Here is a 13,836-nt window from a genome sequence, read left to right on the forward strand (position 1 = left end):
ATATATATATACTCGGATATGTTTATCCGAGCACGTTCGCTCATCACTAATGGCAAGCTTGCCAGATGACTCAGGTCTGAATACTGAGCCTGATGAAGAGACATGAGTAGTCTGGAAACCTTGCTCTGTGTTACCATCTTTACAATTAGCCATTAAAAGGTATCAACCACTGAGGACTCTCAAAGTTTTATATTTTTCTATCTACTGGCTAAAACGGTACAAAGATACATTTTTCCTGTATCAAAGACTCATTATAATTCACTTTAAGCCTAAAAGCCACTGCTGTACTTCATATTCATGTAACAGAAGAAGCATAGTCTCGCCACAATCAGTCCTCTTATGTTTCTGATCCATACATCCCACCCATGTCAATATATTGGGGAAATACTTATTTACTTTAGCGTTTTTAGGATTTGTGATTCTGGATGACACAGTTACGTGTAAAGGAACCTTAAAATTCTATATTTCTCGAATTAAATGATGATCAAAGGCTGTTTTGTGGTTTCTCCCCCATGCTTTACACTGCAGTTATAAAGTTATCTAACCTGAACACAACATTCTATGCAATATATATGCATTGGAGAGCAGATCTACAAAATATAATGATGTTAATACAAGGCAACACATGCACAATAAAATGGTAACCAATTACATCCAATGTCAAAAATGTCTTTAAATGGGAATGCGAGTGATGGCAAATGTAAGAAGAGACCTGGCAGTGACCCTCAACTATACTGCAGCAAAGGCAACCCCAGCAGCTGGCAGATGGTCTGATACCGCAGCATCCTGCCGTGCTGATGCCGCTAGCTCCAAGTCACTTTCCTCCGCTAGAAAGAAAGTATAGATACAATCTTGTATACAAAATAATTTAATTAGAACACTACAAAATTACATTTACACTTTCAATAACATAAAGAAAAAGAAAAGAAGAGAACAGGATTTCCGGATGCAGAAATTACATTTTCCAGGATGTTATTTCATACATTAATGCTTTCAGCTGTCTTGCTTCATACGTTACGGTGTTCTTGCCGATGTGCATCTTGTCTTCTTCCAATGGTTGCTCGATTAGGGCCGGTATAGTTTTACCATAAACTGTAAAGGGAAAAGAATGAGTTTGGTGCATTCTGGTGTTAGTGTTCCGAGTGATACAATGACACAAATCGCCCACAGTACTGTAGGCCGGCGCATGACCTAGCTTTCTATTGTATATTTTACTGGCTGTAAAAGGGGCAGAGATATCTGTAATGGGAGCCACTGATGATCGCCGGTCCAGGTACACTGTAGAATGAACACTAAGGAGCATCTGTCACAGGACCTCGCGGTTAGAACTGACAGTCTTGATAACGTAGACATGAGGGCTATTGTTTCCTGATGTATCATTACCGGTATGTCCACGTGTAGCTATAGGGCTCGCAGGGCATGTTCCCCAGATACTGGGCGCCCCTTACCAATGAACCGCTATACAAAGATTACTCCTGAGCATTTGCTATACTCTGGAACTCTCTATCTCCACAACTGAAGCCTTCAAAGGCAACCTGAAAACCCATCTCTCCAACCTGCAATGACCCCACTGCCACCTCTTACCCTCCAACCCACCGGGCTACTGTCTCCATTCTCCAACCTGTGGATCAGGAAACATATTTAGCTCTCGGGGCAATGATGTGTGGCTCGTGGCTATCTGAAACATGGTGCAAAAGGTCTAGCAACCAGGCCTAAGGAGGAGGTCCCCAGATGGTGACCTTTGTGAGCTGCCCTGCACAGAAGAGCAGATCTGGATGTGTATACTGGTCTGGTGGAGGGTATAGATACGGGAAGCTGGAGACGTGGGATACTGTTACTTAGAGGTTTTCTTTAAGCTGGATGCAATTGTGTGGCAGGAGTGCTTCATGAATTCTGAGGGGTTAAGTGGGAATCCTTGGATGTTAGTATAAGAAAGGTGCGCAAAAGGTGCTTTCTGTGCGGGAGCTTTGGCTGTCATTGTACCAGCAATCGGGGCTCTGGGTGACACTATAGCGGGGAGGATGGGCACGATGGATGTTTCTAGCAACCATCTTTCGAAAGTAAAATGTGGTTCTCAAAGTAAGAATGGTTGGGGACCATTGCCTTATAGAATGTAGTCTCACTTGGGCAGGGTTCTCCATCTGTACCAGTCTTCCACTGTTAGTTTAAAGTGGTATTCCCATCTCCAAGATCCTATCCCAATATATAGTAGGATTAGAAATGTAGTACAGTTTATCTGATAAGCTCTGTCATTTACCCCATGTGCAGGGCATTGCAGTAGCTTAGGTATCCATGGTTTCCATGGTTTCGACCACTCATATAATGACAGAAAGTTAGCTGTTAGTGGTCATAACGAAACCATGAATGTCTAAAGTACTGCAGTGCCCTGCAAAAGGGGTAAGTGACATAGCTTATCAGAAGAATTATACTAAATTTCGAATTGGAGATATTTGCTAATAGTATTATTATTATTATACCTACTGCATATTGGGATAGGATCTTGGAGATGGGAATACCCCTTTATGTTTACTGTATTTGCATTTATTATATATCTTTTGTAGGTAAAACCTTGTCACATTTCCCAGGAATTATTTTTGCTTTAAAATAAATATTCTTATTATTACTATGACTAATAATAATGATACCAATGGCATCGTATAAAGTAAAGGCATAGTGCTAGGATAGGCCATCACTTTATAATCAGTTGAGGGAGCGGGTGTCAAGTGGGTTCTTTTTTTGGCCTCCATCTGGTGAATAGGGCACATGGTTACGTTTTTTAAATATGCCGGGTGTCTTTGCGAATATGCAATTTAAAAGTAGTCGAAGTCCAGCTTATTTTATAATTTGTCCTTCACAAAACAGGTAAAACACACGCGTGTCGGCAGAACTGTGTTCACCTATGCAACCCTGTCCCAAACTCTTTCCAAACTTACTTTCACAATGTTCCAAAAATTGAATAGCCTCATAGATGACACTGTCCTGGAGCATGATCATGTGCTTCGACATGTTTTCCAGCAAGGATAGAAAGCACCTCTTTGCATAATACCATGTGTCTGTTCCTAGCTGTAAGGCAAACCAACAGATATTGTAAAGCACATCACTATTCGGCAAGTAATCTCGTATGCAACAGAAAGTACAGATCACAAGGCTTGCTTCTCACTGAAGAGTGGGAAAAAGGTGGAAACAGCAAATATGATGTGCAGTCTACCGCCAGTCACCAAGTTACTGTAAAATGGACAGCAATCATACTGGTAAAATTGAGCTTCTTATGTGTCAGAGAAAGTATAACATGCACCAAGGGTTAAAGTAGTTTGTGCCATTAGTGCCCCCTATTGGGCTGTTACACTGGCTGCACCGCTGGCAGAGTGCTGTAATGGAGTCCTATGTTTCGGCTGCTTTGGCCAAACATTAAATGATGCTTTAATCGCAGGGAACAAGAAATTCTGAAAGATTAGAAGATGCCAAAGTCCAGTAATAAAGTGGCCGGATACATGTACTTCATTCTAGAGAACAGTATTGGTCACACACCGCAGAAAGCTCTGTTTTAGGGGCACTTTATTGATGAGCATCCATTCAATTTTAGAGGTCCTGTAAAGTGCACATCTACAATTTAAAAAAAAAATGCAAACCCAGATTACTATATAGTCTTTGTAATTTTAGTCTTTGTTATATAAAACTACAGAGCCCTAGTAATGCATACAGTGGATATAAAAAGTCTACACACCCCTGTTAAAATGCCAGATTTTGGTCAAGTAGCAAAAAAATGTACCAAGAAGAATCATTTCAGAACTTTTTCCACCTTTAATGCCACCCGTAATCTATACAAATCCATTGAGAAGCAAACTGAAATCATTTTGAGGGGGTAAAAATAATAAAAATAAAATAATGTTGTTACATAAGTGTGAGCACCATTTTATAATTGTTGCTGTGCTTTAGTTCAGAATAATACAATCATAGTTAAACTCATGTTAAACAGTAGTCAGTACACAGCTGCATCATCTACAGGAATACTGATTAGCCCCATGTAAAGATTAGCTGTTCTAGTAGGATTTTCCTGACATGTTCATAGTTGCATTTTACAGCAAAAGCCATGGTCCATAAACAGCTTACAACACAGCAAAGGGCTCTCATTATTGAAAGTTATCAGCCAGGAGAAGGTTACAAAAAAATTTCCTAGTCATTAGATGTGACCTCAAGAAAATGCTCAAATTTGCCACAACAGTTACCTGGAACTTGATGTCTCTCACAAATAGATGAAAATACAACAAGAAAATTTGCTCGGGAGGCTGCCAAGAGGCCTACAGCAACATTAAAGAAGCTGCATGTGACAACAAACTCTCGTAATCTTTTTATGTTTGTGAGGTAAGGTGGCAAAATGAAAGTTTTCTTACAAAGAAGAACATTCAAGCCTGATTATGTTTTGCCAACACCTACAAGAAGTCTGCAAAAACGTGTGGGAAACCGTGTTATGGTCTAGTTTCACACTTGCCTTTTTGTTGTACGGCTCCAGGCTTTTGATAACTCGTGATATGCCGAACTCATAATTCCCTTTGGCACAGTAAAGAGTTCTGTAGAAAAACAGAAAACATAAATAAATCATTAATAAGCGTTCTAACGATATCAGATGCCAAGAAGAGATCTGAAAGAATCCTACAAAAAGTATTATTTTCCATTGTGATCAAACTCTCTTCTGCGTTCAGCCACCACCACTATGACCATATTATGCATCATCAGCTTCTACTAAGTGTCCAGATTCGGAAAATAGCTAAGTAGGTTTTCTTATGTATAGACGTCTTAACTGCAGACACACCACCTCAGCAGGAGTATCATGCAGCCTCCAATCTATTTTCGTGTATAGCAATAAATACATATACATTATAAAATAGGAGCTTTTTGCCACACACATAAGGAAACATGGAGGCAGCATTTATCACACACAACTTACCATAAAAAGCACCCAATCTCTACCCAATAGCAGAATGTGGACAGACTGTATAATAAAGATTCTGATTCCAGCTCTCGTTGAGTAAGTTCAGGGAATGTCAGTAAATGTATGTTAAAGGAAATCTGTCACCAGGTTTTTGCCACCTAATATATAGACAGAGACCCTGACTCCAGCGATGTGTCACTTACTGGGCTACCTGCTTACTTTTTTATCAAAGCTAATCCCTATTTTATTAGAAGGAAATTATCACTAGAGAACTAGTAAACCTGCTGCCATGCAGTCCTCCATATTCATGAGCTCTGTATAACCCCCCATCACCCCCACTGATTGGCTGTTTTCTGCCTATGCACATTTGATCATTGATAACGTATCATTTCCCTGCCACAGAGTGAACCGGTAATGGCATGATTTAAGGAATATGTTTCATCAAATTTTCCATGTACAAGTGGACACACAAGTTAATAGTGGCTGCAGAACAGAATATTCTTTTTTTCCATTAAATTTTACTTCTCCGTTGTATAGACATTGGAAATAAAAAAAGTATTTGGCACCTAATGGGTTAACTTTTGCTATGCCAAAGTGGGCGTTATCAGACATTTTCAAGGGAGGCGTGTACTAAATTCTCTGTTTGAGTTGGTCAATCATAAAAAGGCAGGAACACACAGGAGATAAACAACATGTCCCCACAATAGCTTAGGCTTTTCAGTGTGCGAGATGTAACAATATAGCCCTGATCTCCTGGTCTAACCTCCTGCATAATTAGAAAATGCTGCGCGATTAGAGCGCAGCTCTGCTATACTGCCCCTCCACTACACTGCCTATCCAGAGAGATGTCAGTAATCGCACTTATGTCTGTTGTGCTCAAAAGTTGCTTTGAGTGTAACTCATCTCTGGACTGGCAGGACAGCAGAGCTGACAATGCTATAAGAAAAGGAGAGATTATACAATAGTTTGTAATGTGGCACAGCTAAACTCAGCTGTGCTGCTCATTCCTGCACAAGGACCTTATTTGAAAGGTTTGAGTCATCTGTACTCTAATCTCCCAGCACTTTCTAATCATGCAGGAGGTTAGACTAAGAGATCAGAGCTGTATCCTTACATCTCACACACTGAGAAACCTAAGCTATTGCGGGTGCGTATTCTTTTTCTGCTGTCTTGCTGCCTGCTAAATTTGTATAATTATATGTAGGGAAAAGATGGCCAGGAATGGAGAAACGCAGGAACAAAAGAAAAACAATGCCAGATTCTGGAGAACAGCAACATTTATACCAAGTAAAACATTTCATATTCATGGAAAGTTACACATCCTTTTTAAAGCACAGTATTTCATGATCACTTACCCAATAACTAAGTTAACGATACAGAGATGGTATATTTTCTTATCTGGGTAGTCATAAGCAATTTGCTCTTCTTCTTTTTCTATTTTCCTCATAAATTCTTCAGCCTAGGTGAACAAGTGATAAATAGTTCTAAATAAAATTGTCTTGCTTTGCGACTGGTAAAAATTGTATAACCTATTAAATAGCTCACTTGTATGAATACCAGTAGATCATATAAAACACAAAGTTTGCTGCAAAAACTATTTTTTGCCTATAGATATTTAGATATAATATATAATAGATATAATTTGTACAAATTTTGGCCCACAGAGTCATGTGAGGACTTGTTTTTTGCGGGCAAGTTGATGTTTTTATTGGTACCATTTTTGGGGACATGACAGCTTTTGATCGCGTTCTAGTCTGATTCTATGCTGAGCACTTATATTGGGGTTTACAACTAAATCTCTGAGTGATGTGATTCGGATGAAACCCAAAAGGGATTCATTCACTATAATGAGGAAGCAGAGTTACTCTGGACTCGGTCTGGACTCTTTTCAGAGCTGTCCTTTTCAGAAGTGCATAAAACTGTGGTCGATTGTACTTTTATGCAATCCTAAAAAATACAGACACCGCCGGAAATTAGCCTATACGATGTCCACAGTGCCTCCATCTGCCTCATTATAGGGAATCTTCTGCTGGTGGCTCCCTCTGAATAACAGATTTCAGAGAATTACATGGAAACCCCGATGCAAGCGCTCAGCAGAGAGTGCAGGATAAATGTGCACCGAGCCTTACTGCGATCTTTGGGAGCCAGAATGAAAAAATCAACACCAAGTGAAAAATTGGTTTTATTTATTTTTTATGATGTTCCTTGTGATTAGGCAACTTTATTCTTTGGGTAGGTGCAATTACAGTGATACCAGATTTATATTGTTTTTTTCTGTTTGGCTGCCGTCACACACTAAAAGACGCTTTTTATCATAAACAAGCTTTTGAATCCCCATATTTTGAGACCTATCTATAATTTTCACATATTTCTTCTGACGGTCAGGTGGGAGGTATTTGTATCTTTATTGGTACAATTTTCAGGCAAATGACATTTTTTGATCGTTTTCTATTCCGACTTTTGGGAGGAAGAATGAACAAAAACCAGCAATTCAGGAATTGTTTTTTTTTAATGCCGTTCCGTGTGTGGTAAAATTGATAATGCGATGTTATTCTTTGCGTCAGTACGATTACAGAGATACCTCATTTATGTTATTTTTTCATGTTTTGGCTCTTTTACACAATAAAACCTTTCATAGAAAAAATTATTATTTTTGCGTCACTTTATTCTGAGAGCTACAACATTTAATTTTTCCGCTGATGGAGCTGTATGGCAGCTTGTTTTTTGCGGGACAAGATGACGTGTTTAGCGATAAAATTATTATTAATGTAAATAAAAATGGTATTTCTATAACACCGACATATTCCGCAGCACTTTACATTATAGAGGGGACTTGTACAGACAATAGACATTACAGCATAACAATAAACACATAGATCAAAACAGATACCAGGAGGAATGAGGGGCCTGCTCACAAGCTTACAATCTATGAGGAAAAGGGGAGACACGAGATGGATGGATGGTAACAATTGCTTTCGTTGTTTGGACCAGCCAAAGTGTAAGAATCAAGTGTTCATGTAATGCTGCATGAACCGGTTATCAGCCTAAGTATGTAATAGTACAGACACAGAGGTCTATGAAATGCATAAAGCGTGTGAGAACATGATGTGAGGATCCTGATTATGGTAAAAATTTTGAATGGGCCACACAGGGACAGTTAGATTGATGTGTTGAGGCGGTAGGCCAGTCTGAACAAAATTTTTAGGGCACGGTTAAAACTGAGGGGATTGGGGATTAATCGTATTAACCTGGGTAATGCATTCCAAAGAATTGGCGCAGAACGTGAAAAGTTTGGAGACAGGAGTGGGAGGTTCAGATTATTGAGGATGTTAACCTAAGGTCATTAGAACAGAGGGCACGGGTAGGGTGAGGGAGGAGATGTATGGTGGTGCCGAGCCATGGAGTGCTTTGTGGATGAGGGTAATAATTTTGTACTGGATTCTGTAGTGGATGGGTAACCAGTGTAATGACAGGCATCGGTGTAACGATTGGTGAGGAATATGATCCTGGCTGCAGCATTCAAGACAGATTGGAGAGGGGAGAGTTTGGTAAAAGGGAGTCCGATTAGTAGAGAGTTACAATTGTCCAGACGAGAATGATTAAGAGAAACAGTGAGAGTTTTTGCAGAGTCGAAAGTAAGAAAGGGTTGAATTCTAGAAATATTTTTGAGGTGCAGATAACAAGAGCGAGCCAGTGATCGGATGTGGGGGGTGAATGAAAGCTCGGAATCAAGTATGACCCCAAGACAGAAGGTGTGTTGCTGGGGAGAAGGGAGGAACCACATACGGAAATGGCAATGTCGGCCATAGGTACATTAGTAGAGGGAGTTCAGTTTTGACAGGTTCAATTTCAAATAGAGTTAGAGACAGCGGTAAGACAATCACTGGTGTTATCTAAAAAGGTAGGCACGAAATCAGGAGAAGAAGTGTATAATTGGGTGTCATTAGCATAGAGATGGTACTGGAAACCAAACCTACTGACTGTTTGACCAATAGGGGCAGTATACAAAGAGAAGAGGAGGGGGCCTAGAACCGATCCTTGAGGAACTCCAACAGTAAGAGGAAGGTGAGAGGAGGAGGAACCAGCAAAAGATACAGTGAAGAATCGGTCAGAGAGGTAGGAGGCGAACTAGTAGAGAACGGTGTCCTTGAGGCCGATGGAGCGGAGCATAGTGAGGAGGAGCTGATGATCCACAGTGTCAAATGCTGTAGAGAGATCCAAGAGAATTAGCAGGGAGCAGTGATCATTAGATTTAGCTGTTAATAGATCATTAGAGACTTTAGTAAGGGCAGTTTCAGTAGACTGTAAAAAGCGTAAAACGAAATCTTTAGGGTCGAGAAGAGAGTTATCTGAGAGATAGCAGATAAGATGGGAGTGGACCAGGTTCCAGGAGTTTAGAGATGAAGGTAAGATTAGAGACAGGTCTATAGTTAGTGGCACAGTTTTGGTCGAGGCATGGCATGCTTAAATGAGGAGGGAAAGATACCAGAAGAGAGAGATAGGTTGAGTATTTTTGGTAGGTGAGTGGGGAGAGCAGGGGAAAGGGACTGGAGGAGATGCGACGGAATGGGGTCACTGGTGCAAGTGGTCGGGCGAGAAGATGTCAGAGAGTGAGCTAGATGCAGTGGGGTAGGGAGGACAGTGCATGGCATAAGGGGATTGGGAGATAATTTCCTGTCGGATATGGTCAATTTTTTCTTTGAAATAATTGGCCAGATCGTCAGCACGTTGATCTTTCATTGGGGCCTGCACTCTTGGGTTGAGTAGGGAATGAAACGTGTCAGAGAGACATTTCAGGTTATTGTATAGTGAGTTGATGAGGGTGTTGAAATAGGTTTGTTTGGAGAGGTGAAGGGCAGTGGTGTATGTTTTAAGCATAAACTTATAATGGATGAAATCTTCGGGTAGGTTGGATTTTCTCCACAGACCTTCGGCGCACCTGGAGCACAGCTGTGAGAAAAGTGTTTGCAGCGTGTGCCAGGGTTGTCGCCGTCTGTGCCGTGTTGTTCTGTGTATAGGAGGTGCAGCTTCATTCAGGGCACATTGCAGTGTTTCATTATAAAGCTTCAGTGCAGAATAAGAACATTCTTTTCGATCACGTTTTATTCCACTTTTTTCCCTGCGGTATGATGAAAAACCATAGTTTGCCATGTTTTGTTATGGCGTTCACTGAAGGGTTTAACTACTGTGAAAGTTTTATAGATTGGGTCATTTCAGACGCGATAAATACCGAATATGTGTACTTTAATTTTACATAAACGTGTATTTATTGGTGTAATATATATATATATATATATTTTTAAATATATTTTTAGATTTTTTTTCCTTTTATGAACTTTTTTACATAGTCCAGGGGTGGGGAACCTTTTTCCAGCTGGGGGCCATTTGGAGATTTCTACCATCATCCGGGGGCCACATAAAAATGATCACCTTCAAAATTACCCCGGTATATTTAGTCAAACAATTAATTATGGTAACTCATCCTTAATGTGACAGCTGGAGCTGCTTCTCTTTGGTGCAGCTGTGATGTTAGGTGATGCTGATCATGTTGCTTCTCACAGCTGCTTTTCCAGGGGTGTCACGAAAATCACAGGGGGGCACAGAAATCACAGGGGTGGAGCATAGATCAAAGGAGGGCACATAGCTGGGGGATACAAAGATCATGGAGGGGCATATTGCAGGAGGAGACAGAGATCACAGGGGGCACAGATCACATGGGAGCACAAATATCACAGGGGGTACATAGCAGGGGGCACAGGGATCACAGGGGGACACAAAGCTGGGAGCCAAAGAGATCACAGGGATGCACATAGCTGGGGGGCACAGAGATCACAGGGGGGCATATAGCATGCATAGATTGATCTGGTTGCGGGCTTCAGTAAAACTGTGTCGGTGTCAGTGCATGCTCACTGACCTCCCGGCGGTTAATAAAATAGCGTCGGTGGCAACGCATGTTCAGATTAAGATCTCTGCTCATCGTTAAGCTGAGATCTTAATATGCGCTGATGCCATTTTCCTGAAGCCCACCGCAAGATGTATGTGTGCAAGCATTGCCTGGAGTTAGGATATCACCGGCGAGAAATTTTAAACAATGTGATGTGAAGATACGAACACCCGAAGCAACTGAGGGGCCATGGCAGAGCCGAAGACCCTCCCCAAAGCACTGCCCCAATGCACGAACTGCTTGTTGCACCCAAACGTATAATGATCAATAAATAACAACCAGGCTGCGGATTTCTACACTGAAGGCACCTATGAAATCAGTAGAACATCACCTTTATGGTCATACCTTTAGTTTAACATGCCTTATCCCGAGGACAGGTTCTCTTTAAACATTTCACTTTCGAGGGGTTGATGCATCAGCGCAAACTTACCAGATCATTTTGGCTTGTCATAATGTAAGACACACACAGATTTGCAAGGACAATGGCGCTGACATTCAGGATCTGAAAAATAAGAGATGTGAGATATGATCAATAAAAAAGCTGTATTGAAAAAACATATGGCACATATATTGTGCTTTGCTTTGTATTCTGAATAATGGTAGAGTACCTCCTAAGTAACTCAATGAATGACAATGATGATGACAAAGCTTGCTTCTTCTTACAGGGAATCTGTCAGCAAGTTTTTGTGATGTATTCTGAGAGCAGCATGGAAAAGACCCTGATTCTAGCAATGTATCACTTAGATTACTGTTTGCAGCAGTTGTCATAGAATCACAGTTTTCTATGTTGCAGACTTAGCAGAGCTCAGAATGCTGAGCTCTGTATAACTCCCCTACACCACTGTCAGATTTCTGTGTACACTGTGTATGGACAGAAAGCTGCTAATCAGTGATGGGGTTTGGCTGGACTAGGAGGCACAGGGGCAGCTTGAACTGTAGTGATAATCTCCTGCTGATAAAACACTGATTGTATTGAAACATTGAAACAGCAAAACATACAGCCTAGCAAGTGACATATTGCTGGAAACAGGACCTTTGACCCTACGTGACGGTGCTCTCAGATAACATGACAAAACCCTGGTGACAGATTCCCTTTAACTTCACTTCACAATGATTGCATGTAGTATCTCACATATACTGCCAGCATTAAGCATAAAAAATACTTGCAAACATTAATAGCCCATGCACCAAGTACCAAAAACTACAGTACAAAAATCCAAAAAGTAGGTAGTATTTCCTATACATAAGTTATTATATAGTATCACATATCAACATAATAGTTGGAGTAATATAAATGCCAGCGCAAATAAGAACAATGCTGTTTTCCAAATAGTGTTTAGAAACTATACCAAGTCTTTGATTCCATACTCTACAGCCCTGTTAATGCCCTCTGCTGTCATCGTATACATAATTTACAGGTAATATACTGCTTATACTTTAAAATGCTTTCAGTGGATCTGTCACTGTATATATTAATAGGTCTCTTGCACCTAATGAAGCTGGGGTACTTACTGTGTCAAAATTACAGAATATTCTGGCTTGAAAGTCTGACTCAATTTATGCCCAAATAGCCAGATTGACAGCTCCTTCCTGCTGCAACTGCTGAGATCTCACACTGCTTAGTACAAGCTGCAGCTCTCAGTCAGTCTGGCATGGATCTACACTGTAAGTGCACCAGAGTCATCAGGTCCAAGAGATCTATTAAACAATATATACAATTTATGTGGAGAGATTTAATGACAGATATGCTTTAATTGTGTCCAGTCAGCATGACTTTATGAAAAGACACAAAATATCACTACTGCACATGCACAAGGGAAATTGTAGAGCTCTAAGGAAGTTGTGCAAAAAAGTCACTTGGGCATACTGTTCTCTCCCAGAGAGCTGTCAATATACAGTTAGGTCCATATATATTTGGACAGAGACAACATTTTTCTAATTTTGGTTATAGACATTACCACAATGAATTTTAAAGAAAACAATTCAGATGCAGTTGAAGTTCAGACTTTTAGCTTTCATTTGAGGGTATCCACATTAAAATTGGATGAAGAGTTTAGGAGTTTCAACTCCTTAACATGTGCCACCCTGTTTTTAAAGGAACCAAAAGTAATTGGACAATTGACTCCAAGGCTATTTCATGGACAGGTGTGTGGGCAATCCCTTCGTTATGTCATTCTCAATTAAGCAGATAAAAGGCCTGGAGTTGATTTGAGGTGTGGTGCTTGCATTTGGAAGGTTTTGCTGTGAAGTAAACATGCGGTCAAAGGAGCTCTTCATGCAAGTGAAACAAGCCATCATTAACCTGCGAAAACAGAAAAAACCCATCCGAGAAATTGCTACAATATTAGGAGTGGGAAAATCTACAGTTTGGTACATCCTGAGAAAGAAAGAAAGCACTGGTGATCTCATCAATGCAAAAAGACCTGGGCGCCCACGGAAGACAACAGTGGTGGATGATCGCAGAATAATCTCCATGGTGAAGAGAAACCCCTTCACAACAGCCAACCAAGTGAACAACAGTCTCCAGGAGGTCGGCGTATCAATATCCAAATCTACCGTAAAGAGAAGACTGCATGAAAGTAAATACAGAGGGTTCACTGCACGGTGCAAGCCACTCATAAGCATCAAGAATAAAATGGCTAGACTGGACTTTGCTAAAAAACATCTAAAAAAGCCAGCACAGTTCTGGAAGAACATTCTTTGGACAGATGAAACCAGGATCAACCTCTACCAGAATGATGGAAAGAGAAAAGTATGGCGAAGGCGTGGTGCAGCTCATGATCCAAAGCATACCACATCATCTGTAAAACACTGCAGAGGCAATGTGATGGCTTGGGCATGCATGGCTGCCAGTGGCACTGGGTCACTAGTGTTTATTGATGATGTGACACAGGACAGAAGCAGCTGAATGAATTCTGAGGTATTCAGAGCCATGCTGTGTGCTCAGATCCAGCCAAATGCA

At 40.7% G+C, this 13,836-nt stretch overlaps 1 protein-coding gene across 2 annotated transcripts in view; it reads right to left on the reverse strand.

Annotated features, from left to right (window-relative positions):
* Positions 1-852: 852 nt before the first annotated feature.
* Positions 853-13,836, reverse strand: part of LOC143782010 (intraflagellar transport protein 70A) — an 80,394-nt gene continuing 67,410 nt past the window's right edge. For both annotated transcript variants that reach the window (XM_077269052.1, XM_077269051.1), the window contains 5 exons: positions 11,305-11,376; positions 6,286-6,389; positions 4,490-4,568; positions 2,934-3,063; positions 853-1,092 (listed from right to left, as the gene is read on the reverse strand). In XM_077269052.1, coding sequence (XP_077125167.1) covers positions 956-1,092; positions 2,934-3,063; positions 4,490-4,568; positions 6,286-6,389; positions 11,305-11,376 — 522 coding nt within the window. In that variant the 3' untranslated portion in view covers positions 853-955. The remainder of the gene's footprint in view (positions 1,093-2,933; positions 3,064-4,489; positions 4,569-6,285; positions 6,390-11,304; positions 11,377-13,836) is intronic.

Source organism: Ranitomeya variabilis, chromosome 6, assembly GCF_051348905.1.
Source record: "Ranitomeya variabilis isolate aRanVar5 chromosome 6, aRanVar5.hap1, whole genome shotgun sequence".
NCBI lineage: Eukaryota > Metazoa > Chordata > Amphibia > Anura > Dendrobatidae > Ranitomeya > Ranitomeya variabilis.